The following is a 26,883-nucleotide window of genomic DNA, read 5'->3' on the forward strand; positions in this document are numbered from 1 at the left end:
ATGTCCTTTAATCAACTAAAATACTCAAATTTGAGATCAATCTCAACGAAAAAACTATGTAATGTCATTTCAAACAAAAAGGTATAAGATGCTAAATTAAAAACGTAACCTTCTGAATTACTGGTCTCGTTTTCAACCGAATACGAATGACAAAATGTGACATCCAAAATTTAGAGTTAAACGGAAGTAGAGGGTGGTAAAGTGCAAAGTAACATCCTTCAAATACTAGTTGTGTTTGTAAGCACAATAGGAGTAGACTCTATTGTTATACTTGTCGGATGGACAAAGAAAACGCAAGACATTCATAGTTTCATATCCAAACTTGTATTCGATTATATTGGAGGGGAGGGAATATATATATATATATATATATATATATATATATATATATATATATATATACAAGTATAAGTAAGATCAAAGAGTGTGCTTCAATGGTACCCGATATAAAAGGTGAGGGAGAACATACATACGTATATATTTGCAATTTGGATTGTTTGTTTTTATGTTGTTTAATTAGTTAATAATGAAATGTTGATGTAGGATCCGTAATGAATGGGGAGATCGAGGGAGAGAAAAGAGGTGAAATGGAAGATGCGAAGAAAAATGATGGTGATGGTGTGGAGGAGGGTGGTTCAGGGAGGCTGCAGCCATGGACAAAGCAGATTACGGTTCGTGGGATTGTGGCGAGTTGTATTATAGGGAGTATTTACAGTATCATAGCAATGAAATTGAATCTGACAACTGGAATGACACCTAATATGAATGTTTCGGCTGCACTTCTTGCTTTTGTGTTCATGAGGACTTGGACAAAGATGCTTCAGAAATCAGGGATTTCATCTGTTCCCTTTACTAGACATGAGAACACCATGATTCAGACATGTTCCGTTGCCTGTTACAGCATTGCTATTGGAGGTGAAATTCAATTCAATTCAATTAAATATCATCCATCATCATCAACATCTTTCTTTTTTTTTTAATGGGTTTTTGATGATTGTGTAGGTGGATATGGATCTTATTTACTGGGATTAAACAAGAAAACATATGAGATGGCTGGAGGTGTGAATTCTCCAGGGACTTATAAAGAGCCTGGTGTTGGTTGGATGATGGGCTACTCTTTCTTGGTCTGTTTTATTGGTCTTTTTGTATTGATCCCACTACGCAAGGTACATCTATCTATCTATCCATCTCTTTTCCTTTCTTCTGATTTTATATATAAATAAATATATATTTCATGACTGCTTAATGGTGTTGCAGGTTTTAATCGTGGACTATAAGTTGGTGTTTCCAAGTGGGATGGCGACTGCGGTTCTTATTAATGGATTTCATACTCAAGGAGATGATATGGCAAAGTATTTTTTTTATTTTTTAAATTAACCCATTTCTTTTCAAACTAGACATATATCATAATAATATGTCAAAAAAACTCATGATTTCATTCTTTGGATTGTAGGAAGCAAGTGAAGGGATTTGCAAAGTACTTTTCTGCAAGCTTTCTATGGGGTTTTTTTCAGTGGTTCTTCACAGGAAAAGAAGAAGATTGCGGATTTGTTCAGTTTCCTACATTCGGTTTAAAAGCTTGGAAGAACACGTATGTCTGTTCTTATTTACTTCAACTTTTTTTTTCCATCGATTCTGATTAATGGGGTGGGTTTGTTTGAATTTGGTTGTAGGTTTTACTTTGACTTTAGTATGACTTATGTGGGAACCGGGATGATTTGTCCTCACATTGTGAACTTGTCATTGCTAATTGGAGCTGTGGTTTCATGGGGTATAATGTGGCCCTTAATTGGAAAAAACAAAGGAGACTGGTATCCTGATGGTTTGCCTGAAAGCAGCATGAAAAGTCTCAATGGCTACAAAGCCTTTATCTCCATTGCTCTGATCCTAGGAGATGGTCTATACAACTTCGTCAAGATACTATACATCACATCCATGAGCGTACACGGAAGATTCAAGAACAAAACCCTCAATCCAGTTAGCGAGAAGAAGGTGAGTGAAATTGAGCTAAAACAAAACGAGGTTTTCTTAAGAGAAAACATACCCATGTCAATAGGAGCAATCGGATACATAACTTTAGCTATAATTGCTGTGATTGCAATCCCATACATGTTTCCCGAAGTTAAATGGTATTATGTCATCATCTCCTACATATTTGCTCCATCTTTAGCCTTTTGTAACGCGTATGGAGCCGGGTTGACCGACATCAACATGGCTTACAATTACGGGAAAATCGGGCTTTTCATGATGGCGGCAATGGCGGGAAAAGAGGACGGGGTGGTGGCGGGAATGGCGGGATGTGGGCTGGTGAAATCGGTGGTTTCGGTTTCTTGCATACTGATGCACGACTTGAAAACCGGTCAACTCACGTTGACTTCTCCAAGAACGATGCTTGTGAGTCAAGCAATCGGGACAGCAATAGGGTGCATGGTGTCACCATTGAGCTTCTTTTTGTTCTACAAAGCGTTTGATATTGGAAACCCTGATGGAGAATACAAAGCACCATACGCGATAATCTACAGAAATTTGGCGATTCTTGGGGTGCAAGGTTTTTCGGCTTTACCTAAACACTGTTTGGACCTTTGTTATGGTTTTTTCGCGTTTGCTGTGTTGATTAATATGATTAAAGATATGTTGCCAAAAAAGATAGGGAAATGGATGCCATTGCCAATATGTATGGCTGTTCCTTTTTTGGTAGGTGGGTATTTTGCTATTGATATGTGTATTGGGAGTTTGATTGTGTTTATGTGGCACAAGGTGAATGCTAAAAAGGCGGATTCAATGGTGCCTGCGGTTGCTTCTGGTTTGATCTGTGGTGAAGGTATGTGGTCCCTACCAGCTTCGGTTCTTGCATTGGCTAAAATTAGGCCTCCTATTTGTATGAAGTTTTTTTCTTCTTAGATTTATAAATTTTGTGATTAGTTTTGGGAAAGATTAGAGGCGGTAGTAGTAAACTAGTAATGTTTGTTGTTAACCATAGTTGATGTGTTGAATAATGCTGAGTTGGAGTTTATTCTATAATGATTGAATTTTTATACAAAGAAAAAAAAAGGCGAAAGAATTAAAGAATATCAAGTGAAATAGGATGATAGGAATAGGATTCTATCCTGTTATTATCCCAGCTAGAACATCGGTTTTACCCCGGGCGAATATTGTGTAGACTAGGCGAATAGCATCGAGCCATGTGTCCATGTATTCGCGTGAGTCTGCAATCTGATGAGAAAAGAAAGAACATATGATTGATTAATTAAACATTTTAAATTGTTGATTAAATTTTGGAAAGAGAGAAGATGGGAAGTACCAAGAAGAATGGTCCATGAATTGTATCAATGGAGAAGGAAGGACCAAGTGGTAAAGTCAAATCTGAGCATTCTTTTACTGAAACAATATTCAGAATTTCAACTCGGATACTTGTTCGATCTCCAGATATTTGTTTTTGTTGATCATCATGAATCTACAATAATTGATTGAAAAGTAAGAATCATTAACACTTAATTAACATCAACAGAAAAAAAAAAAAAAGAATAGAATCATATACCTGTTGAAGTGCTTCATGGTTCAAAACAAACTTAGATCTTTTCCAATCACAATGTGGTGCAACTGGATTCCCCACTGGTGGGGATGTAAGATAACCCACCTTTAAATAAGGTAAAGGAAGCTGCAAAAACAAAATCCAAAAAATGAATTATCATTTTTTTTATGTAAATGTTAATGAATAACATTTACCATAGTCCTGACAAGCTTCAAGGCACTGGAGTAAACCTGAATGCATACAAAAGGACGAAAAGGTCATTTAAACAATTTTGAAATTTCTGCATGAAACAATAGAAGAAGGTATACGGTATACTAACTGAGTAATTTGGTTTCAATGCATGAGCAGCAGCTATATAGATAGCAGATTGACTGTATAATTCATTGAAAGGAATCTCATTTCCAACAACTGGTACTCCAGTTCTTGATGTGTCTTCTGCTAATCCATACTGCAACAAAACAAAGATTATTCATGACAAAAATTTCATAAATAGTATATACGATGATATTATTATATTGGGAAAAAAATTACATAAACTAACTGACCAGAACAGTGCCAAGGTTGTAAATTGCTCTGTGGAAGTCAAATTGCAACTGTATTGCTGCACGAAACTTCATAGGTGGTTATAAATGTGGTTAATAACAATCCATTCATGGTGAAAAATTATATGAAAAAGGTGAAGTTTTTACTTTTTATAATATTTGTTTACCTTACTGATTGCACTTCTTACTATAGTCTGTTTTTCACGTGCAGGAACAATTGCACTTAATTCCTGTGACACACCATTATAGATGTGATGTTAATCAATATACATAAATAAAACATATAAGATGTTTAGGAGTATATTAGAAAGTTTCAAATGAAGCACCTGTAAAGCAAGTCCCCAGTTGTTCAGAGCCTGAATGTAATTTCATCAAAAAGTCATAAACAAGAAGCAGAGAATTTAGAAATGAAATAGAGCTACATTTTTTTTTAAAAAGTTACCTGTGGACTGTTCCAGTTTAGTTTGACAGCTATTTCATAATTCTTTGTTGCTTGTTTCCATAGTTCTTCAGCTTCTTTTGTACGTCCATGGAGTTTGGCTCTATCGGATATGGCAATAGCCCAGTTATAATAAGCCTGTAGTTGGACAACAGGTAGAAATTAGCATATGTTAAGAGGAAAAAATTGTAATCAAAATCAGATTAAGTTTTTTCTCACATCATGAAGGGCAGGGTTTAAATTGGTAGCTTCAGCATACTTTTTGCAGGCTTCTTCAAGTAAAGCATCTTTGGAAGGTGAATTAGTATCTGCATTAACATTATCTGCACTTTCCTGTAATCACATGAAGAACCAGTGCCCAATTACAAACAGCAATATGAACGTTATTTAGCCACACAAGTACACAGAAACAGACCTGAAGAACCAATGCCCAATTATATAGTGCATCATAATCATCTGGATTGCTCTCTATTGCACTTGCGTACCTGAAAATATGACAATCTTTATATGAAAAACGCACATATTCATATAAAGAGGAAGTGGTGAAGTATGGATAACATGGCTACACCTCTTTGCAGCAAACTTAAGCATTCGTTGCCTTGTCCTTCCTTCTTCATCAGAACTCGAGATACTATTGATCAAGGCCATGGCAGCACTATTTCGTCCTTTAGGTTGTTTGTTATCTTGACTGAAGTGAAGCAGGTTGAGTGCATGCAAAAGGGAAAGTAATGAAGAATTAGGTTTTTACATGAGTTGATTTGTTATTATACAGGAATTTCACTGAAATTACATGTAAAAACCAAATTGGGAGAAGCCTGACCTACGAGAAGGCGTGGCAACTGCTGCCGATGGAGAATCTTCATTGACATCGACATTCTTCAGTTCACCCAACAATTCTCTCATAGCGACAGACGGTTTCGCTTCGTCTTTCGGTAGCACAGTAAGCGTTGGTTCTTTTGGGGGTTCCGGTTCCGGATCAACATTGGTGGAATCCATATCAGTATCATTGGACGGAATGATTTGGTCTTTCGGCAGCACAGTAGGTGTTGGTTCTTTTGGGGGTTCCGGTTCCAGTTCCGGTTCGGGATCAACATTGGTCGAATCGATATCAGTATCATTGGACGTAATGATTTGGTCGAGCTTCGAAGGGTGATCCACATCGTTGCCAGGTGATGGTCCGTCCGTCGATTGGATCGCAGGGTCTTCGTGTGGAGGAGATTTGGGATCTGGATTGTGTTCCGAGTCGCCGTTTTGTGATTCCGACCGGTCATGGTTCGTAGACATTGTTGAATCAATGAATCAGCCCTCACACATGACACATCCAATCTCAGAAATCCGTTCGTTTACGATGGTACACCCCCTCTTCTAGGTTTACTGTAGTGTAGCATCTTCCAAAACAAAATCCTGATATACGTTATGGTTTATGAACAATTAGTCATGGACTGGTACCACTAAACCGATGATCAAATGTGTAACGTAGCATGGATTCTCAAGCTTCCAGAACTGCGAATTGCCAAATGCCAATTCCTCTGCATGAATAGTATAGTAGGTTGGTTTGTCATAATTCATAAATATAATATTCCTTTGTCTCTTTTCTGAAAATTGAAGCTAACGTTTATCAAAGTGTTACATTTTTTTAAAACATAGTTATATTTTCTTCTACAAAATGTTACATTTTCTAATAAAATTTTGAGATCTAAATTTTTTGTTTGCATGGTTTTTTTACTTTTACCAATACAGATTTATAGTTTCATTTTTTTTAAAATCATTAGGTTTATTATCTTCTGGCCTTTTGAAGTGGAGATCATTGACTTTTAAGACATGTAAATGATTGTTTTACTATTTATCTAATTATTATTATTATTAAACTCTAAACAGACCACCGTCTCTTGGTCGGGTTTGATTTCATCAACCATGTGTGATAAAGAAAAATCGAGAGATCAAAAGATGATAGGTATGTTAGTTTTTTATTAGCGGATTAACCATATATACAAGAGAGTCAGTGTAGAGGTGATGGTGCATATTGCATAACGGAGACCCGATAGGAGGAGGCGTAATGTGTTGGTGTTAGGCCATACGGAATGGTCACGCGTGTTTGGGATGCCACATAGATATTTCACAATTCCACACCCAACCCACCAGGGTATGGAAATGGTGTTCACCGGTGGTCTGGTGGTGAAGGGGGCAAAAAGAAAGAGAGAGAGAGAGAGAGAGAGAGAGAGAGAGAGAGAGAGAGAGGGAAATTGTGAGGGACCAGGTTCACCACCAATCAGATGCAGCATATTCTTCCGTCTTTCCATTCACGTCACATGCAGCCCACCGGCTTTGGGGGTGGTGTTCACGCGTGGGAGAGGCTGTCACCTCAGCCCAAGACGTGTGAAATGCCTCCCATACCGGGTAGCCTTAGAGGGTCTACAAAATGAGGGAGTGTGCACAAAAAATAAATAAATAAGGGAGGGGAGGGGGGGCATAATTTTCACAAGTTTAATTTTTGACAACCTTAAAGATGAATCCAAATTTTTTTTTTTGAAAGGGAACTTCTTTAACGAGGTTCCGAGCCAATTTTCGTGTGTCAACTAATCTTTTGTTGCAAACATGAGACTATGTCTCATGCTTTGGAGTCACTATAAATGAACCTCCATAGCCACACGAACTGAATAGTATAAGAATTTGAACATGAATCAATAAAACAAAACTTAACTATGGTCATCGTGTAAAAACTTAAAGGAACTCAATTTTCGGCTTATCTACAAAGAAATTATGCTTCTATTTCTAAGATAAGGTCTTCAATGGTTTATTAGTTTTGGAAAAATACGATCCATAAAACAAAAGTTTGTACAACGAGATCCAAGTTACAACAATTGCAATTATATTGTTATCATTTGGAAAATGACCCGTAAATACAAAAATGATGGAAGCAACATTCATCTCTGAATTAAATTTTAAATCTATAAATCTAGTTGATTCTTCCATCAAAATTGAATATATTTTTCAACAGAGTCTTGTCCTTTTGGACAACAATTTACTTTCCGTTGGTATTACTGAATTTGGTTTGGTACTTTACTAGAACCATTATGTCGACTATTTTCGTCAAGCATTACTTTCGTGAACCTGATGATGAAAAATAATATTAACGGAGATTCGATCTAGTTTTACTAGCATTAAAAATGAAACTATTTGACCATATCTATAAAAAAAAACAAATCATGAAATCATCACGATCTAGATCAATTTTGTAGCAAGATCGTAGCTAAAATAGATCGTACAATGATCCAATCCCATATTTTTTTAATTAGGTCTTTAGTGTGTAAAAGTATAAATTCTATAGTTTTGCTAACACTAAAAATTAATCTCTGTTTAATAATCCAACACAGCCTTAAAATTTTGTCCTTTTATTTAGTTTTTCCGGTTTCACTCACCTGGTAAAAGAGCTTTACAATAAAAAGATAACAGTACTATAAAACGGGAAAATAATATCAATAAATCATTTAACATTTATCGTTCTTTTCCCAAACCTTATATAACTTGTCAACAAGTAGATAGCAATATACTTTGATTTGGGGGGATAATTCGATCCCAATCCACTCTTGCAATCACGATCTTACAAAGTAAAACAAATGATCTATACACAACAGATTGATATGTATCTTGGAAAAAACGAAAATTTAGAAGTAATACCTCAATCCAGAAAATAAATGATATGGTATCATATGTTCCTGTCATTGATCCAACTCCAAGACATATTAGTAAAACGAAAAAGCATATAGTTTTCCAAATGCAGAAACAAGGACAACAATACAATAACTTCTCCATGACCATAGTTCTGAATAAAATATCTCAGAATTTTTTTGACAAATACTAATCATTCTCTGAGAACAACAAACATTTTTGAGAATTAGTTTTTAGAAAAAAGCCACCATCACTCGGTTGGGATGAGAGTGCGGGCACAAAAGTTGAGGAATATCCGTAACTTATTCAAAACCAGATACAGACAGACAGACAAGAGACATTTTTTTTTTGTAAATAAAAAGAAGAAGCAAGTTGCTCTAAATCTTGTCATGAAGGGTTACCACCAAATCATGTGCATCATCCAGAAGCTTCCAAACATCCAAATGTCCAGCCATGCTATTACACTCCCTCAATATATCATCCATACTGCTATACTTCTCTATTATCATCTTCCTCTTCTGCAACACACAAGCAGCAATCGCATACAGCAACAAATCATCCGTGGGTGGGGCCCGCAGCCTCATCCTCCCCCACCCGGATTTCGTTATCCCCGCCCGGATCGCCGTCTGATCCGCCCACATCACCTCCCACAGACACAACGTCTGTTCAAAATTCAACTCCCGTCTGAACAAAACCACCACCATCCTATACACAAAGAAACAATCCTCCGCCTGCAGCTCCTCCAAGTGTCTGTACAGATGCGAATCCTTCCCTTTAATAATCTTGGAAACAATATTCAACTGCCGCCGGATCCCCACCTCGTCTAACCGGAAGTTATGGCGCGCTTTTTTCATGAACCCAACAAAGCACCAGAACGCCTCGCTGTCGTCCTCCACCACTGAGATGATCGGAGAAAGAAGGTCGCTCATTCCTTGACAGTAGCCGATTTCTGAGTCGTATAAAGCGTATGCTTCCAGAATTGAAACTAAACGTGCAGCATGGAAGACTCTGCATGTTTCAAGATGAGTGTAGTCTTTTAGGACTACACTTTTTGCTAATTCTTGTGCTTTTGTTACGGACACCGATGCCTGTGATGGAGAGTACACGATCCATTCATCGTTCGCCCGGATGGCATCCAGCCGGATGATTCTTTGCCACGTGGCGAAACTTTCCGATCTGTATGGAAGTGAGGTTTTGCTTTTAACTTCTTCTGTGGTTTTGGGTTTTTGTGGTGTGGCAGGAGAGGGTTCCATGTTGTCGGTTTCTTCAGATGAGTCAGAATCAGATGAACATGTGTCAGTTTTGGTAGTCACTTCGCTTACATCATCACCATCTTTGTTGTCGTTATTGTTGTTGTTGTTGGTGGTGGTGGTGGTGGTGGTGTCACTGATTTCTTCTTTTACTTGGTGGGAATCTGTGTCCACAACTTCACCACTATCATTGTGGTTGCTGACATCATCACTATCATGGTTGCTGTCACTTATGTCGTTAGTGCTGTTATCTCTTCGTATGTAAGTTTGTTGGCACTGTTTTCTAAGATTTTCGTATTCTTTCTTGTTCTTAGTTTTAACAGCATCTCGTTCTTCTTTTGAACTTTTAAGATCATAACTGCAAGAAGGGTTTCATATAACAGAATGAGTTTCCTTTTCAAATGCATTATAAATGGGTTTCAAGAATTCCATGAGTGTAAGGAGATAGGTTTTAGGTGCTTACACTCCAAGAAGGAAGGGCCAAACTTCTGCTCTTAAGCTAGGATGAATACCCTGCGTAAAGATGTATTGCAGAAATGATCAGATAACAGAAGCAAATGCCAAAATGGATATGATAACAGAAAGTTAACTAAAAATTAAAGATCAAACATACTCCACTTCTAACTTTCTTCAAGAACTTCACCCCGCCATCACATAGTCTTCCATCTTCATCAAATAAAGCTTTCCATTGTTTTGGCTGAAGAGCATGTTTTCTTCTCCTTTTTGACCATGGGGATTGAAGGTGACCCCTACATCACAATACATGAGAGTGTACACAGTTATTGTAGGATCAAGAATCAAACAGAATAACAAGGAACTGTAGATGACATAGTAGACTTCAGAAACAACTAGTGTGCAGTTTCTTTAGTTTTCAGAATTAAAAAGTTCACGGTTTACTTTAAAGTTGGGGATATATTTTGTATAAGATTAAATTAACAGAAGATTAATACATCTTTTAACAGTCTATATTAACATGTCTTACACAGAGTGATAGAATTTGAAAAGAGGCATAAAGTATTTCGGAACAAAAACATTGGCATCATCCCCTCCCCTTCATTCTACAAGGCTACAATTATACTGAAGCATTTGATCAACGAAATCTCTATATGCAACAATATGATAAGACATTTGAGGGGGCAGAACTATCGCAACTCCATGGTGGAAGATGACTGTTCCTCTCTAAATTATTTTTTAAGAAAGTCAATAGCACCGAAGCTACAGTGTCGATTAATTCGTTATACATGAGGACAAATGGCAGCCATCTTTATCGTTGGGAGAAAAGAAAAAGGAAATAATTATAGCAGTTTGAACGTTTCTTCCCTTAGAAACTTGAGAAAAAAAGGAGGAATACAATATCTGGTGAAAGGTAGGTGCCTTGAATACAGAAGTAAAAAAACGTAGAACAGATCGAAAGAGCAAGTTGAGAAACAAGAGATCAGTGCATTTTTTTGGAGTAAAAGATAGTAGTTGGAGATCGAGATCTGAAAAGGAGAGGAAAGAGGAATGAGGGAACTGACCTAGTAGTAGAAATTGGTGAGGATGATGATGAAGAAGCAACGACTAATAGGACTGATCGCAAATGAATCCACGATGACGAAGAGGACGACGATGTCGGAGAGGACGAATTCGAAGATGATGGTGACGAAGTGTGATTCCGCCGGAGTGCTCTCAATACATGATGTTTCTGTTGTGAGGCCAACATCTTTCCTTTTTTCTAGTAAATCTATATGTGAAGTAACTATATCTATAATCTATACGAGCCTAGGGAATGAAATTAGGAATTTAGGGTTCCGATTGATCTATTTCGATTAGGACGACTAATTGAAGTAATTGTAAATGTTCTCTTCTTCTTTTACCTATTAGAGTAAACGAGGGTGGCGGCCACGGCGAGGCCAGCCATGACCGTCATGGCGATAGCTATTCCGACATTAGATTGGGAGCCAGAGGCACCACTAGCACCAACACCGCCACCGGTAATCCAGAAAATCGCACCAGAACCTCCATCGCTTTTTCCAACGGCGCCTTCAACAAAACCGTAACCTGTCCGACGACCATCACCACCGGAGAAGACGTCGAACATCAATGAGAAAAGCAACACCAACAGGAATGAAATCAGATTATTAACCTTGTTCCTCCTCCTCGTCGTTGTTTTCCCCAAATTCCTCCACACCATAACCTCTTTGACACCACCCCGGCCCCCCTTACAATGCCTAAGTGCTTTGATTTTTGCCTCGGAGTGTTGTTTCTGTTGTATCCACTGCACAATACTCGAATCTAATTATGTTTGATGATAAACGACGATGATGATGACGACGACGATTGCATCTCTATTTTCTCTCTCTCTCACACACACACACTCCCATCAGCCATCTTTGTGTGTCCTATCGAAGGGCAGTTATCAAAGCTTTTCCTTTTAGCAGGCCCAACCCCACGGCCCAAACTTTTTCTAAACTCCTCTTTTTATAAAGAACAAATCGCATCAAATATTGTTCTTTTTATAGACTTACTTTTATTTTATATTTTTATAATATAGCTGATGATCGTAATTTGATAAAATCACACATTTATTAATTGGCCACATTAAAGAAAATATTAATAGATAAACCTAGTCTATTCATTAATAATTTAATATTGCTCATATTAACAAGTTACATGTGTTGACCGATTAAATGAATTTTGATCAATTATCTTCCCATCTAATTTTGACATTATGGTGAAGTTTTGATAATTTTTATTATTGGAACTTCATTGAATCTATTTTGAGTTCTATATTTAAATATGTAGATGGATTATATTGAATATGTAACTTTATTGTATTTATTTGAGTACTATGAAGGACCATAAATTGCTACAAAGTAAATAAGATTCGCATTCTTGCTTTACCAAAGGAAAATATCGGGTGGATAACTTTTAATAACTCACTTTTGAAACGAGCTGGTTTTTTTTCTTTTTTGAAATTATATATTTAAATTTATACGTAAGATTATTTCCAAAGTTATAGAGATAAGAACATATGTAAGGGCACAAAGATAAATGTAATTCTATTGTTATTATTCAAAAAATAAATTAATTGTTTTTATTTATAAATAAATGTAAATATATTGGTTTATGTGGTTAAATAAAATGTATACGTCGCATTAGAGTTATCTCAAAGCGATTTAGAACCAAATTGTTGTGTTTCCACATAAATAACTATTTAATTTTATCAAATTAAAGAAAAATCATTATGAGCACATTGAATGTCATGATTCTCACAAACTGACTCCACTATTAAAGCTTTCATTATTGATTAACATGAAAAAACCATTATACGTCAGAATATTCACCAAACACCATAACTGAACTTCCCACAATCAAATGAAAAAAAACCAGTACTTTCAATGAACTAATATGTATCAAAAACAAATAAACAATCAACAATGTAAACAGGTATTGTGAATTACGTATATCCCATTCATATTTGTTATTATAAAATAAAATATTGCAAAGGATTCATATTTGTCTATATAAATAAAAACTATATCAAGAATTGAATGGAAACTGTGTTTTTGGATTTTTTTTTTTTCAAAATAATGTATTATTAATTTGATTATTGATTTGGTAAAAGTGGCAAGGAAACTTAGGGAAGAGGGAATTTTTGAATAAAAGGAAAAGGCAAGTTGGATTATAATGTAGGAGAATATAATGAGACTTTGCACATGCGAAAGTTAAGAATGTAATGAGAGGGAGACAAGCACCCATCCACATGTATTTTCAAATATAAATCACATTAAACTTTTAGATTTACGAATATTAAAATATGAAACATATGGATTAATCAACCAAAAGCACGAACATAACCACACGTGCAAGTTTTATTACCATATGAGTTGTCGATCATAATTATAACTTCAATGCTTACACATGCAAGTTTTCCGTATGGTTTGTACTTTGTTTGCGTATTAAAACATTCATGATCCTATGATTTAGGATACAAGCTTCGATTTAATATGATTTCGATGTATGAAGGACTTTACTTAAATGCTATTGATATGATTTTTATTGAGTATTGTAAAGGGTTGTGTCTAACTCGATCAGATTCAAATTGTTTTATATTTACTCGGTACTAACTCCTCTAAAATGTCTCTTACTCAGTCAGATTCACACTTGACTCAATCAGATCTGACTCACGAGTTGTTTGATAATTGATGATTGAGTCAGATCTAACTGAATCGGAGTCTAACTGGGTATGAATTCTCATCGAATCTACATCTGACTAAAACCATGATTTTTAATTATATGTCTGATTGGCTATGTTGAATGATGAAAATGATCATTTTATCATTTTGCTGTGTTTGCAACTCAACATATATTTGTTAAACCGAATGTGGGTCAAACTATATGTTTTATTATCATATGAGTTGCCGATCATAACTATAACTTCAATGCTTACACATGCAAGTTTTCTGTATGGTTTTTACTTTGTTTGTTATTTGTTGTATTTGAACATTTATGATCCTATGATTTAGGATACAACCTTCATTTTAATATGATTTCGTTGTATGAAAGACTTTGCTTAGAGGTTTTTTATATGATTTTTATTAGGCAGGATTTCGTATATATACATTTCCTAAACATCTAAATATCGTATTTGCCCGACTTAAACTTAATTTAAATATCGTACTTGCCCTTCTTAATGATTATTAATATCATATATACTCACATCTATTTTTTAAACAATTTTTATTGATTTGTAATCTTTTTTATCATTTTAAAGTCATTAAAACTAAAAAACATTTGAAATGGACAATTTTACCCTTGCTTCTAAATTCCAATATCAAATCACGTGAATACTTAAATCGCAACATATTTCATGATTGTAATCATTCGCTTCTTCAATCGCAACTGGTGGTTTCTTCCCTATCGCACACGAGCAGGAATACTTTATGAGGAAGAGGCTTATGGGTCGTCTTCCTCACGATCATCGGTAACCGTCGTCGTCTTGCCGGTTTTTTTCATGGCGTCTCTTTCTTTCTGCAATCACCAATACCCATAAGTATTTATACCTTATACCCTATATCCCCTTCCTTATCTGAGACAAAAGGTGGATATTCCATTTAAAGACTTCAAGCTCAACATTGCTTCCCAATTATCAGTCATTTGGTCAAGGGTTTTTCGTTTTCCCATGTATTCCTTCATTAGTCACCAAGTCAAATCAATAATAAGGCAGAGAGATCCAAGAAATAGAAAATCAACAGATTTAGCTTTCCTAATAACAATACTTGAAGTGAAATATGTATATGATTCTCTATTGCCAATGTAAAAGTATTCTCCCAAAGGATTAACAAGGGTGAATAAATCTCTTGTCAACATGTTGTTGACAGGAAAAGATACATAGAACGATTAGAATAGCATGTGACTTTATCCATGTTTGACTTTGGTTTTCTGGTTTAATGAAAGTGGTTATCTTTTTAATACTCTGTAAGTAATACTTCAGTATGAGTCTCGATTATAATCCCTTTAGAGGTAAACAAATTGATCTACAACTCATTTATTTTCTGCTCTTAAGTCTACTAAGTCTGCTGAGGTTGTTTATGGTTTGATTCACTTACATTGTTTTTATACCCAAGTTGGTGGTGGTAGCAGTAGGGGACAAATTGGTCTACAATTCATTTGTGTTTAATTACCTGATGCATGATGCGCATGTGAAACAACTGGATGGAATAGGAGGCTGCTCGTGTGCGATAGGGAAGAAGCAACTAAGTTGCGATCGAAGAAGCAAGGGATTACAATTGATGAAGCAGGATTAAAATAGTCAAATTAATTACAATTGATGAAGCAGGATGTGAGTTAATTATTCACGTCACCTGATGTTGTATTGGAATTTAGAAGCATGGGTAAAATTGTCCATTTCCAATGTTTTCTAGTTTTAATGAATTTAAAATGATAAAAAGATTATAAATCAATAAAAATTGTTTAAAAAATATATTTGGGTATATATGATATTAAAAAACATTAAGAAGGGCAAATACAGTATTTTAAGTTTAGGTCGGGCAAATACGATATTTAGATGTTTAGGAATGGTATATATGAAATTCTGCATTTTTATTAAGTATTGTAAAAGGTTTGGTCTTACTCGATCAAATTCAAACTGTTTGATACTTAGTGTGACATCCTCAAACTTTCAGAACCAATTAAAACTTTTCTTTACGCTTGCATTATCCCTCATGCAGAATTTCCCAGTATATTTGAAACTTTTTAAGTACAAGTGATTGTCTCGATTTAATAAAACCCTAAGGATGTCATAATTAATACAAAAACATAAGTTATAGTGTAAAGACCTAATGGTCTTAAACTCTATTGCATGATGTCTCTTACTCACTCAGCTTCCTAATCAAGTTCCAGTAGCTTAATTCTTGATACCTGTGATGCATATAAATTGAGTGGGTCGGGTTTGGAAACCTGGTGAGATGCATAAGGATTTCAATCCCATAATATTATTATGATAATATTCCTTAATTACCATACCTGCAAAATCAACCATTACCATACAACATCCATATATGCTTATCTATTACTATCGATCCTCAAAGATTATCATGGAGAAATTATCTCTCCTGATGAACGGTTAAAAGCTTGACTACTCAGCTAGGGGCTTCCTTAGTTGGTGCAGTCATAAAAGGCATATGGGTCATCAGAGTATTTGACGAATATGGTATCCCATTTCATCTACGTATGTGAGAAATGAGCTCACACCACCAACGTAATTCAAAAGACTATCTAGAATGATCAAGTGTTGTCACCTACTCTTGGAGTTCACCAAACATACCGTTACAGTTAACTGATTTGTACCCACCATTTTTGGTCATATAAGGGGAATATTATAACCTACTTTCATACAAAGCAACTATACATCGACACCTGAGAGTGTCACAGAACATAACTTTACTCTTTGTGCCTAGCTTGCACACATTCTCCTAACAATACTACCCAATATCAAACTTAATTGAACTATGTATCTTCCATAAGTCTAAGCTTATCCCTAGACTAGATTACAATGTCTGTAACTAACCTCTAATACCAACTCTATTATTAGGTGACATTAACCTATCTTTAGTGTATATATATATATATATATATATATATATATATATTCCATACAGAGTATTATGTATTATTATTCGTTTGTCTTCTCAACAACGTTACTTCTAATACTATTATATAGTATTATCTATTTATCCTAACATAAAATAGAATCATATCTGGTTCCTATATATATATATATATATATATCATTATTATATATAAAAACACTGTTTTTTCCTGCCTCCTATATCAATTTCACGCACTTTATTGAACGCCACGTCAATCGCTTTCCAAACGACGCCATGGCATCAACGTCGATTCACAACGTCTCATGTTCCTATGTGTCGCATGTGTTTGACCTTTCAGTATGTGTGCGACTAGCGCTTCCCTTCCAATCGATATGATGATGTCCCCCAAGAGTTGCCAGAAAATTTTCCGATTCCCCTCCAGAAGACCTCTCCCCTTTTCATCTCATATCGACGCAAAATCAATTTCACTTTGGTGGCTTCAGATATCCTAGCACGTATTCATTCTTGCTTCTCTTGTATGTCATATTGCGATGTTTGTAATTTGCACAAATGTCTCTTAATAGGTGATGAACAGCCTCCATCGAGTCGCTGGAAATTGTTCGCACAATCACTTCAATAAAGGTCTACCAGTGCTCATAATTGATTATACGCTCCTCATTTTCCTTTCATTTAGGTTCCGTTCTAAATCATTTGAGGGTATGTTTCTTCAATTTTGTTTGTTAACCAATATACCACTGATTCTCTTCTCTTATTCTCTAAAGTTCTGTTTTTTTGTTTGGTTGTTTCTCTCCGTGATGAATAATTTATGTCTAATCCATTTCTCTTTCTACTCTCTAACCCTAACTTTGGGCACCAGTTATCCCGCCACCATCCACTGTCGTAGGTTTGATTTCAACTTTTTTTTATTTATTTCATTTTATTGCTTTGAAATGATTCATCGGACATCTTCAATCTTATTATTTTTCTCAATTATGGTATTTATGATATGATGTAGGTTTGTTTTACGTTAGACAATGATGCTAAATTGAAGAAAATGGGTTCCAAAAATTAAGGTTAGTAGCTTTGATTTTAAATAAATTGATTATGTTATTGAATGGATTTGGAGGAAATTAGAAATCTCGTTGGATGTTTGATGTTCTATACGTTCATAAAAGTACATCTATAAAAAAAATCATTGACTAAACAAAACTGAAGCATTTAATGAGATGCAATTACTAACTTTTGTTGGAGATGCAAATGCTAAACAAAGAAAACTAAAGCATTAAATGAGAACCTTTATAATTCGATTTCATTCAGATCTTCAGTAGATATTTAGGGCTAACAAACCTTTCATTATTTGCATTTAATATACACATTTCATATGCAACTATTAACTTTCATTTTGTTCATTGAAAGTGAATGAAAAACTATGAAGATTGCATGATTTATTATGTTTCTGTTTCATTTAGTCTTCATTATGCCCATACCTATGTGATAAAATTTGTCATAATTGCCTGTTCCACTAGAATACAATATTATCATGATGTTCATTTACAAGAATCACCACAAGGAAATCATGTTTATACAAAAAATTGATACAATATGTTTCCATATACATTCTTTGATGTGGGTTTTGTGATGGTTATGCTTATAGCAAAAGGTTTAGTGTATGCTAATCTGCTTATGTAAAGAAGTTGCAAAGCTTTGCCAATGATGGTTTCATATTGGTTTGCAGGTTATTTTCACACATGAATCGTTGGATGAACAGGTGGCAAGTGGCTATAGGTTCTAAAATCGAAGACTCTTAAGAGTTTTTTCATGCTCAGTTATGTCCCAATTCGACTAGGGTAAAATACAAAAAAGGACTCTGCGCTTTCATCATGTAATCCAATAAGGAACTAAACTATTATTAATATAATAATACAAGTTTTTATTGCATTTGGTGCACGTAAAGGTCTAGAACTTATTTTCAATTTACTTCTGGAATTCCCATATATATATATATATATATATATATATATATATATATATATATATATATATATATATAGGTAAAGGTTCAAATGAGAACCATAAAAACCACTATTTTTACCTTATAACTTAAATCATATGATATATTTGATCAATATAATCTCACAAGAAAAATTTTCTCTCACCTCTCTCTCATCTCTCTCTTTCTCTCTCTTACCTTCTACCGCTGTCGACCACCACCACCAACGTCGGCACTGTCGTCGTCGCCGGAATACAACAATCTTCAGATTCGGAGCCGCCTCCTTCAGATCTGAAGCATTTACCTTCAGATCTGGTGCATTCGCCTTCATATCTACAACCCCCGACTTTAGATCTGCCATCACCACCAAGCGCTGCCTCCAGATGTCCAACCACCTCTAGATAAATTCAGATCTGATGTAGATCTGAGAATTTGGTGTTATTATACAAATGTTTTGTTCCAGAACTCTTGAACTTATTTTTTTTCTCTGAAATGTTCCATCACCGGCAAAATGTTTGTCAAATTTGTACCAAATCTGTTATGTGTCACCTCTTTCCCATGTATAACTCATTTACATCTTTGTTTCTCTTATTTTTGGTCAAAACACCAACAAATCGACATATGATCTGATGTTTTTGTCCATTTTCAGGTTAGATCTGGTGTGTGTATGGTATTTACATTGATGGTGTTTACGAAAGGAAGTTCTGAAAAAAAAGATGCACATAAGGTGTTTGATGAAATACCTCAATGAAATTTGGTAAGTTATTAAGCTGTGAATTAAGTTGTGAATGCATATTTTTTTTATATTAAAGTATGAAGTTTGTGTATTTAGCTGTGATATTTGTGTTTAAAATTGCGAATTGAATGCATTAACCTGTGAATTTGTTGTTTAAACTGTAAATTGACTATATTAAGCTGTGAGTTTTGTATATTTAACTATGAATTAATTGTATTAAACTGTGAATTGATTGTATTAAATTTTTTAGTTAAAAATATGCTTTTGAATGCATATATTTTTTGGGTATTAAACAGTGAATTTTCTGTATTTAACTATGAATTAAAAGTTTTAAGTTGATATTATGTTTTTCTACTTGCATTTGTTGTAGATCTCTATTATATTTTAGTTTAGTTTTTTTTTTCTGTTAATGTGTGAATTTGATATTTTAATCTCTCATTTGTCATATAATTTTGTTAATCTTAGTTTTAACTACTATAAACTTGTGAATATATAATTTTTTTTGAATTAAACTTTAAATTTATTATACTGGTTTGTGAATTTTATATATTAAATTGTGTATTAATTGTAATAAGTGTTTTAAGTTGATAATATGGATGTGAATACTACTTTTTGTGTATTAAAATGTGAATTTAGTCTACTAAGCTGTCATTTTTTTATTTTAAAATGTGAATTGATTACACTAAACCTTGAATATTCTTTTTAAACTACGAATTGACTGTATTAAGCTGTGAATTTTTCTGTTTGAATTGTAAATTGACTAGATTAAGTTGCGAATTATGTATATGAAATTATGAAGTTACTTATATTAAGCTATGAATTTTGTGTATAAACTTTGTATTGACTATATACACTACAAGAAAAAGGTGCTTCTGTGACTAAAACGTCAGAGACTAATTAATCAGTCTTGGATACCTTGTATCTGGGACTGATGAATTAGTCTCATACTATATAGGACTGATTTTATTTTGTGAATCATTAAAGACTGATGATACTTATTTGAGACTAAAATCTAGTCCCAAATCTGTTTGCTTTAGTTTATGTTTGGTTGGAACACATTGGGGGTTGAATTTCAGTCTCGAATAGTCTAGTGCCAACTTTTACTTTGGATGGAAAGTTATATGGGACTGAATTTCAGTCCCTGAAATACATGTGTCAGTTTTGATTGTGCATTGAACTTATTAGGGACTAAATTTCAGTTATTGATACAACTGCACCAATTTGTCCTCTAGATGGGAAACTTTCCAAATATTGGATTTCAGTCCCTAATAAATAGGCACCATTTGAAATTTGATTGAACACTTATAACTAAACGAATTTTAGCATCTAAGATTGATTATTTAGTCATAGATGTCATATATAAGAGACTAATAAATCAATCACAAATAATATTCAAAGGAAACTTATTAGGGACTGAAGTTTAGTCTTGGATAGGCTAGCCACTTTTGAATCTGAAGGGAAATATATATATATATATATATATATATATATATATATATTGGAGACTAATGAATCGGTCACAAATACTATTTTGATAAAACATATCACAGACTAAATATATGTCTCAAATAATTTTGCTTACTCACATAATTATTTTAGTTCCTAAATCATATTAAAGATCAAAATATTATATTTTCCCAAACCTAAAATATCCATATTTAACTTTTATAAACTTACAAAATATGATAGTTGCCTAAATATTTTTTTTAAACATTTTGTTATCACTTTAAATCATTATTTTTCTCAAGTGTCTATTATACCCTCCAATAAATATGAGATCATATTATCATCTACCTCTTTTATAAACATTCAAAATATCATATTTACTTGAATTATTATTTTAACTAATTATAATAAATTAAAATATTTAAAAAACCTTATTTCATAGAAAAAAAATTAATCAAAATATTTAAAAACCTCAAAATGTAAAACTTGAAAAGATTTTTGAGAACCGCCTCTTTTTCTTACCTAGCGGGAAAATGAAAAAGCATATCATAAAATCCCGCTTCCGAAATTCATCAATTAAGAAGTTGGAACGAGTCTTCGTGGTTCCCTGTTCCCTGCAAACATGCTCCGCTGCTCAACGGATCTAACCTAGATCGTCCGCCTTGCTTCGCAGCTCCATCTCTCCGCCCTAGTCGTCTCTCTCCAGTCGGCCCTCTTCCCCTGCTTCACTCTCTTCCTCCCTGCATAGCCCTAGATCGTATGCCCTCCTCGTATAACTGTATGTTTCTCTTCGTCTATGTCATTTTGTATTATATTGATTTTTGCTTGTAGTAGTCATATGAATAATTTTATGTTTTGGGGACTATTTGTTTAGAACGATTTGATTTCTTAATTCACAATAGTTTAGCATCTACTATCAGACAATCTTCGTTCGTTACTTGTCTTGTTTGTTTAGTGGTTTGACTGGTTCTTTAGAATGATTTGATTTCTTACTTCATAATAGTTTAGCATCTACCATTAGATACTCTCCTTTAGTCGCTTCTCTTCACTGATTAATTTTAGAATTTATAAAATAGTTTTAAAGTCGGATATATTGATGCTTCAACAACAACTTAAATACTGAAATATGTTTTACTCAAACCCGCTTGTGGTATTTATTTGTTATCATATGATAGATGGAAGGTAAAAATGATAACCAACATTTGTTATCCCATATTTTTGTCTTTCAGCCATAAGCCCATAAATGAGATGTATATATGTCCTAATAATTCTCAGGATGCTGCAATCAACTATTTAAGGGATCATTCAAGTCATTCATTAGCCTTGACTATGGCTAGCGATCTCATTGTCTATCAAATTAATCTTTGTGCCCCTAGCATATCCAATGTTACTACAAAGGTCTGTTTCTATTTTTTTCAACTCTCAATCATGGAATTTCTTTTTGATTTTCATATGTAATTTAATCTATTCATTTAATAACAAGAATGAATAATTAGGGATGAAATGGTGATATGGGGTGAAGCTTTTTGACCAAGCCCCTTAACACCAATGTTGCATGACAACTTGATTGTGTGTAGGAATTTGTCCAATTTATTTTACTATGAACTCTCAAATGAACACTTCCATTTCCTTAACTATGACCAAAAGCATTCTCATTTTGTTTCATACATAGTATCTTGAAGAGTATTTTCATTCCAAGGTTTCACAAATAGGGATGAGCATATGGACTGGGGAACCGGCCGAAACCGGTACCGGAACCCGATGGAATCGGCCGGGCCGGGACCGATACTATAATGTTGTCAATTTTTGGAACCGGAACCGGTAAGAACTGGTCATTGGAACCAGCCCAAAACCCGAAACCGGACCGGACAATCTTAAAAAAAAACCCACGGCTTTTGGACTTTCAAGGGTATATGGGTTGTGATAGTGCTTCCAGTAAAGGTTCATGGTTTTTGCTTGGATCCATGTTTAAACCACGAAATAATCTCCTGAGGGATACGTAATCAGGCTCACATAAACTCAGGTATACGGTGGTCATTTAAGCGATGCTTTATGCGATTATCAACTTAAGTAACCATACATATTAACACAATCGATGTACGATATGTTTACTTATGTGTGTGGTATGTGTTGAGGCTCTTAATTAATTATGTTAAGTAAAAAGCTATTAATGATAAATGGATGAGGCAGGAGGATCACCATGCATGCGATGGGAATGTACATGATGACTTGTGGTGGAATAATGCATCATGCATGGTTACTGCCATGTGTTTGTGGGTTATAATCACTTCCACTTGTGCGTCGAGATACACAAGGTAACCCATTAATATCAATTAGGATTCATAATTGGTTTAAGATTTGTGGAGAATAATAAAACGAAAGTTGCAATACATAACTTTAAAGCAAAAGATGTAGTCACGATTATTCATTTAACTTATATTGCAATATATAGACTAATAATTTTAGATTAAAATGAACAGATTACACGTTAAAAATAATTTAAAAACTAAGTTTAGTAAAATAAGAAACTCATATGTTTGGTCGTATAGGATATGGTTTTGATCCATGAGGATCTCTAGGATCATAATTTTTTCTTCAAAATACGTTGCTATTCCTCGAAGGCCGGTTCTGACATCGAAGACCCGGCAAAAACCGAAACCGGAACCGGAACCGGAACCGATACAACTGGAACTGGTACAACCGGCGGTCTGGTTCGGTTCTTGATTCTGGTCGAAGTCGGTTCCCGGGTCGGGCCGGTTCGGTTCCTTTGCTCATCACTATTCACAAGTTGTTTCTTTTACCATTGTGCTTCTTTTATTTTTAAATGCACATATATTATAGATGGATTCATTTGGAAATGATACACTACTAGCTCGTTTATCATGAGTTTATTGGTAATTTTGATTGTTGCTTTTATGTTGGTTTGTTTTGTGTTATTACACATGTTTATCAACTATTGTAGGTTTGAAAGAGGTACTATAAGTTTGAGCAAACATGGAGATCTTGTTATCATTTTGGAAGGTAATATATCTATCTACTTCAATATTTTATATATTTTATATTAATTTTTGCCTAATTAGTTTGAAAGTTGTGTGGTTATTTTTTTCATTGTTCTTTAATGTGGTTTGATTATTAGTGATATTCTTACATATTTTTATGTGATTTGTTATGGTTATTTTATAGGAAACTGTTCATAAGTTGGATAAAGAAGAGGAGCAATTATGCAAATCAAATCTTCACTTCAACTTTTGTGTTTCTTCTTGAACTAGTATTTAGTTTGATAGTTTAGTGTTTTGTGTAATTACTAGCATAATGTTTAGACTTATTATGTCTTTTGAAAGATATTTTTGTTATTAATATTGAGAATATTATTGTAAGATCATTTAAGTTTTAATTTAAGTAAAACTGATTATTTTAATTGCTTTTTATTCTTTTATAATTCATTTAAGTTTATAAAAAAAATTGGAGCTAATTTTGTAATTTAAGAATGAACTTGAGAATATCAAAGACTAATATTTATTCCTTGAAAGATAGTATAAGAGACTGATATGACACAAGATAGAGATTCCAATGAAAAATATTAGGGTTGACTAATAAATTATAGAAGACTGATATTTAGTACCTAAAAGATAGTATCAGGGACTGATATATAATCAAATTGGGGATTTGTAGAAAATAAATTAGAGACTGAATGAAATATTATCAAAGACTGATTTTAAGTCTTTGATACTTCGATGAATTAAGGACTGATTTTTAGTCCCAAATACATAAAAAATCGACTATCTAAGACTAGGTCTCGGGGACTAGCTGGGGACTAGCTAAATCAGTCCCTGATTATTAGCAAAGACTGATTATTGACCATCGGTCAGTCTTTGATTCCCTTTTTTTCTTGTAGTGATAAAGAGTGTTAAGCTGAAAATATGGTTATGGATGCATACTTTTTGTGTATTAAACTTTGAATTTTATGTATTAAACTATGACTTTTGTGTTTTAACTGTGAATTGACTGCATTAAACTGTATATTTTCTTCCTAGACTATGAATTGACTATATTAAGCTATAAATTTTGTGTATTAAATTATGAGTTGATTGTATAAAGCTGTGAATGAATTATCATTAAGCTGTGATTATTTTATAATTTTTTTGTTTGCTTTTGAAATAATGTAAATTTTATTCACGACTTAATATATTAAATTCACAATTTAAAATATGAATGATTTATGTATAAATTTTTTGTTAATTTTTTTATGAATATATTTATTTGTTGTGTTGTATAAGTATATAAGAATACATTAGTTTTAATAATAATTTTGCATTAAATTCAAAATGAGTGAAATAAATAGTTTTATTAGACTGTGAATGCAGTATTTATGTTATTAATGCATGACTTTGTTTACAGATCTAATTTAGAAGAAAATAATGGTTGCGATGTTGGTATAGGTGGTTGGTGGCAGCGTGTGGTGGTGGTAGTAGTAGAGTTTGAATTTTTGATTTCTTTAAGTTTGTGAATTAGTATAAAATGGTTTGTATTAAATTATGAATTTTGTGAATTAAATTATGAATGGACTGTATAAACTTGTAATTTATGTAAGTTTTGTGTTCAAATATGAGAGCATATAGGAATGAAAATATTATACTGCAAAAATTACAATTTTGCCCTTTTTGTATCGAAAAGAGAGAAAAAAAAGGATTTTCACATGTTTAACAAGAATATCATGTAAATATTTATTAACTAATGGGGTTCTTAGGTTCTTAATCTTTTATGGTTCTCATTTGAACCACTCTCTCTCTCTCTCTCTCTCTCTATATATATATATATATATATATATATATATATATATATATATATATATATATATATATATATAATTATTTTCAAAAAATTATAACTAGGTGATTACACTGTTATATTTATTATATGTCATTTTATGCAAATTACATTACGTTCGTTCAAAGTAACCCCTGCTATGAATACATGTAAGAATTTATTTTTGCTAACCACTTGCTATCAATGTGTTGCTCTCTTATAAAGACGGTTGATATCTAACAACAAAGACCTGATCAGTTTTAAAAGGTTGTAGGTTGAAATTTGTTATTAATATCAATCACATGCGTGGAGTTCGTTTTTGTTGTCCTGCTAACATCTTTTTGTCTAATTTTCTAAAGTTATTTAATTCTTAACATATAATACGTGATTGCTAAGTTATACAACATAACACAAAACCTTATTATAGCTTATTTGGTACATGAAGTTCAAAGAAAACCCAAAAAACAATCGATTCACTATTAACTTTTAATTAAAGTCTCTCTTTCAAAAAAAAAAACTATTAATTAAAGTCTTTAATGTCATTAAGTGGTGATTTCTCCATTAATATTATTACTGCTTGTTAGAATTTATTTATATATAACTAGGCGAATGCCCGCGCGTTGCTCAGAAGCATCTATATAGCTGAAATATTTACCAAAATATGTTTTTTTAAATATAACAATAATGTGGTTATTAAATTTGATATAATAACTCATATACTAAGTTGATATAATATATTGATTAATTTGAATTATATGATAATATATACATCTATGAAAACCGCATAATCTCAATCTTTTGAATGACTTCTACCAGTGGGTTATTCATGAATAAAATTAAATATAATATATGGTTTAATGTTATTTATAGTTGTTGTTATTGTTAATTATTTTTTTAAAAAAATTTATTTGCTTAAAGTTTTAATTTCGATCATTATAATTATTTAAAACATCAAACAAATTTTATTTTATTTTAAAGGTAACAATATAATCATTTATACAAAGTTATTTTTAACTATTATTATTGTAAGTTATTTTAAGCTACTTATTTGAAAACGTTTAACGATTATAAGAATATCTTTAGGAAATATTTTAGTTAAATTGATACTACAATTTAGTTTTTGCATTTAGCACTACACCTTTTCATTTTTAACTATTCACAAAAAATTCTTTGAGTTTTTAAGTGGAACTGAAAATTATATTGAAGTTGACTTTGTAATGTTATATTTAAATTAACAATTTAAGTATTTTGTCCAAACTGTTCAAAAGTTGTAGCTTTAAATTGAGAATGGTTTACATACAACAACATATTAAAACTAATAAATTAATTATAATATGTTAAAAGTTAAAGAAAAAACTTTCTAAGTAAAAGTAAAAATATTATTTTAATATTGAAATTTA

The 26,883-nt window shown here is 33.2% G+C and overlaps 4 protein-coding genes across 7 annotated transcripts; 2 read left to right on the top strand and 2 right to left on the bottom strand.

Annotated features, from left to right (window-relative positions):
* Window positions 1–231: 231 nt before the first annotated feature.
* Window positions 232–3,021, top strand: YSL1 (YELLOW STRIPE like 1). Of its 2 annotated transcripts, none has more exons than XM_079029364.1 (7): window positions 232–351; window positions 390–453; window positions 544–915; window positions 1,003–1,166; window positions 1,258–1,352; window positions 1,454–1,591; window positions 1,674–3,021. In XM_079029364.1, exons 2-7 carry the CDS (start codon window positions 435–437, stop codon window positions 2,899–2,901), a joined length of 2,016 nt encoding a protein of 671 aa, XP_078885490.1. In that variant the 5' UTR covers window positions 232–351; window positions 390–434; the 3' UTR covers window positions 2,902–3,021. The 2 variants fall into 2 exon arrangements, with proteins under 2 accessions (XP_078885490.1, XP_078885491.1); XM_079029365.1 differs by having other exon boundaries at window positions 243–351; window positions 384–453.
* LOC145091612 (protein HLB1-like) lies at window positions 2,987–6,152 on the bottom strand. Its single transcript, XM_079029366.1, has 13 exons — window positions 5,334–6,152; window positions 5,082–5,201; window positions 4,929–4,998; window positions 4,733–4,846; window positions 4,517–4,651; window positions 4,401–4,430; window positions 4,242–4,304; window positions 4,078–4,143; window positions 3,852–3,980; window positions 3,727–3,762; window positions 3,539–3,658; window positions 3,302–3,454; window positions 2,987–3,213 (listed from the first exon to the last, which is right to left on the bottom strand). The coding sequence occupies exons 1-13, from the start codon at window positions 5,795–5,797 to the stop codon at window positions 3,103–3,105; spliced, it is 1,611 nt and encodes a 536-aa protein (XP_078885492.1). The 5' UTR covers window positions 5,798–6,152; the 3' UTR covers window positions 2,987–3,102.
* A 2,108-nt stretch (window positions 6,153–8,260) lies between these two features.
* Window positions 8,261–11,833, bottom strand: LOC145091613 (rab GTPase-activating protein 22-like). 2 transcript variants are annotated; one of them, XM_079029368.1, is made up of 4 exons: window positions 10,950–11,833; window positions 10,046–10,181; window positions 9,896–9,945; window positions 8,261–9,790 (listed from the first exon to the last, which is right to left on the bottom strand). In XM_079029368.1, the coding sequence occupies exons 1-4, from the start codon at window positions 11,132–11,134 to the stop codon at window positions 8,560–8,562; spliced, it is 1,602 nt and encodes a 533-aa protein (XP_078885494.1). In that variant the 5' UTR covers window positions 11,135–11,833; the 3' UTR covers window positions 8,261–8,559. The 2 variants fall into 2 exon arrangements, with proteins under 2 accessions (XP_078885494.1, XP_078885493.1); XM_079029367.1 differs by having other exon boundaries at window positions 11,289–11,832.
* A 9,408-nt stretch (window positions 11,834–21,241) lies between these two features.
* Window positions 21,242–24,095, top strand: LOC145091614 (uncharacterized). 2 transcript variants are annotated; one of them, XM_079029369.1, is made up of 5 exons: window positions 21,242–21,455; window positions 21,907–22,075; window positions 22,868–22,992; window positions 23,640–23,698; window positions 23,861–24,095. In XM_079029369.1, exons 2-5 carry the CDS (start codon window positions 21,926–21,928, stop codon window positions 23,872–23,874), a joined length of 348 nt encoding a protein of 115 aa, XP_078885495.1. In that variant the 5' UTR covers window positions 21,242–21,455; window positions 21,907–21,925; the 3' UTR covers window positions 23,875–24,095. The 2 variants fall into 2 exon arrangements, with proteins under 2 accessions (XP_078885495.1, XP_078885497.1); XM_079029371.1 differs by having other exon boundaries at window positions 21,953–22,075.
* Window positions 24,096–26,883: the final 2,788 nt, after the last annotated feature.

This window comes from Lactuca serriola, chromosome 3 (assembly GCF_051521515.1).
Source record: "Lactuca serriola cultivar US96UC23 chromosome 3, Lser_US96UC23_V15, whole genome shotgun sequence".
NCBI lineage: Eukaryota > Viridiplantae > Streptophyta > Magnoliopsida > Asterales > Asteraceae > Lactuca > Lactuca serriola.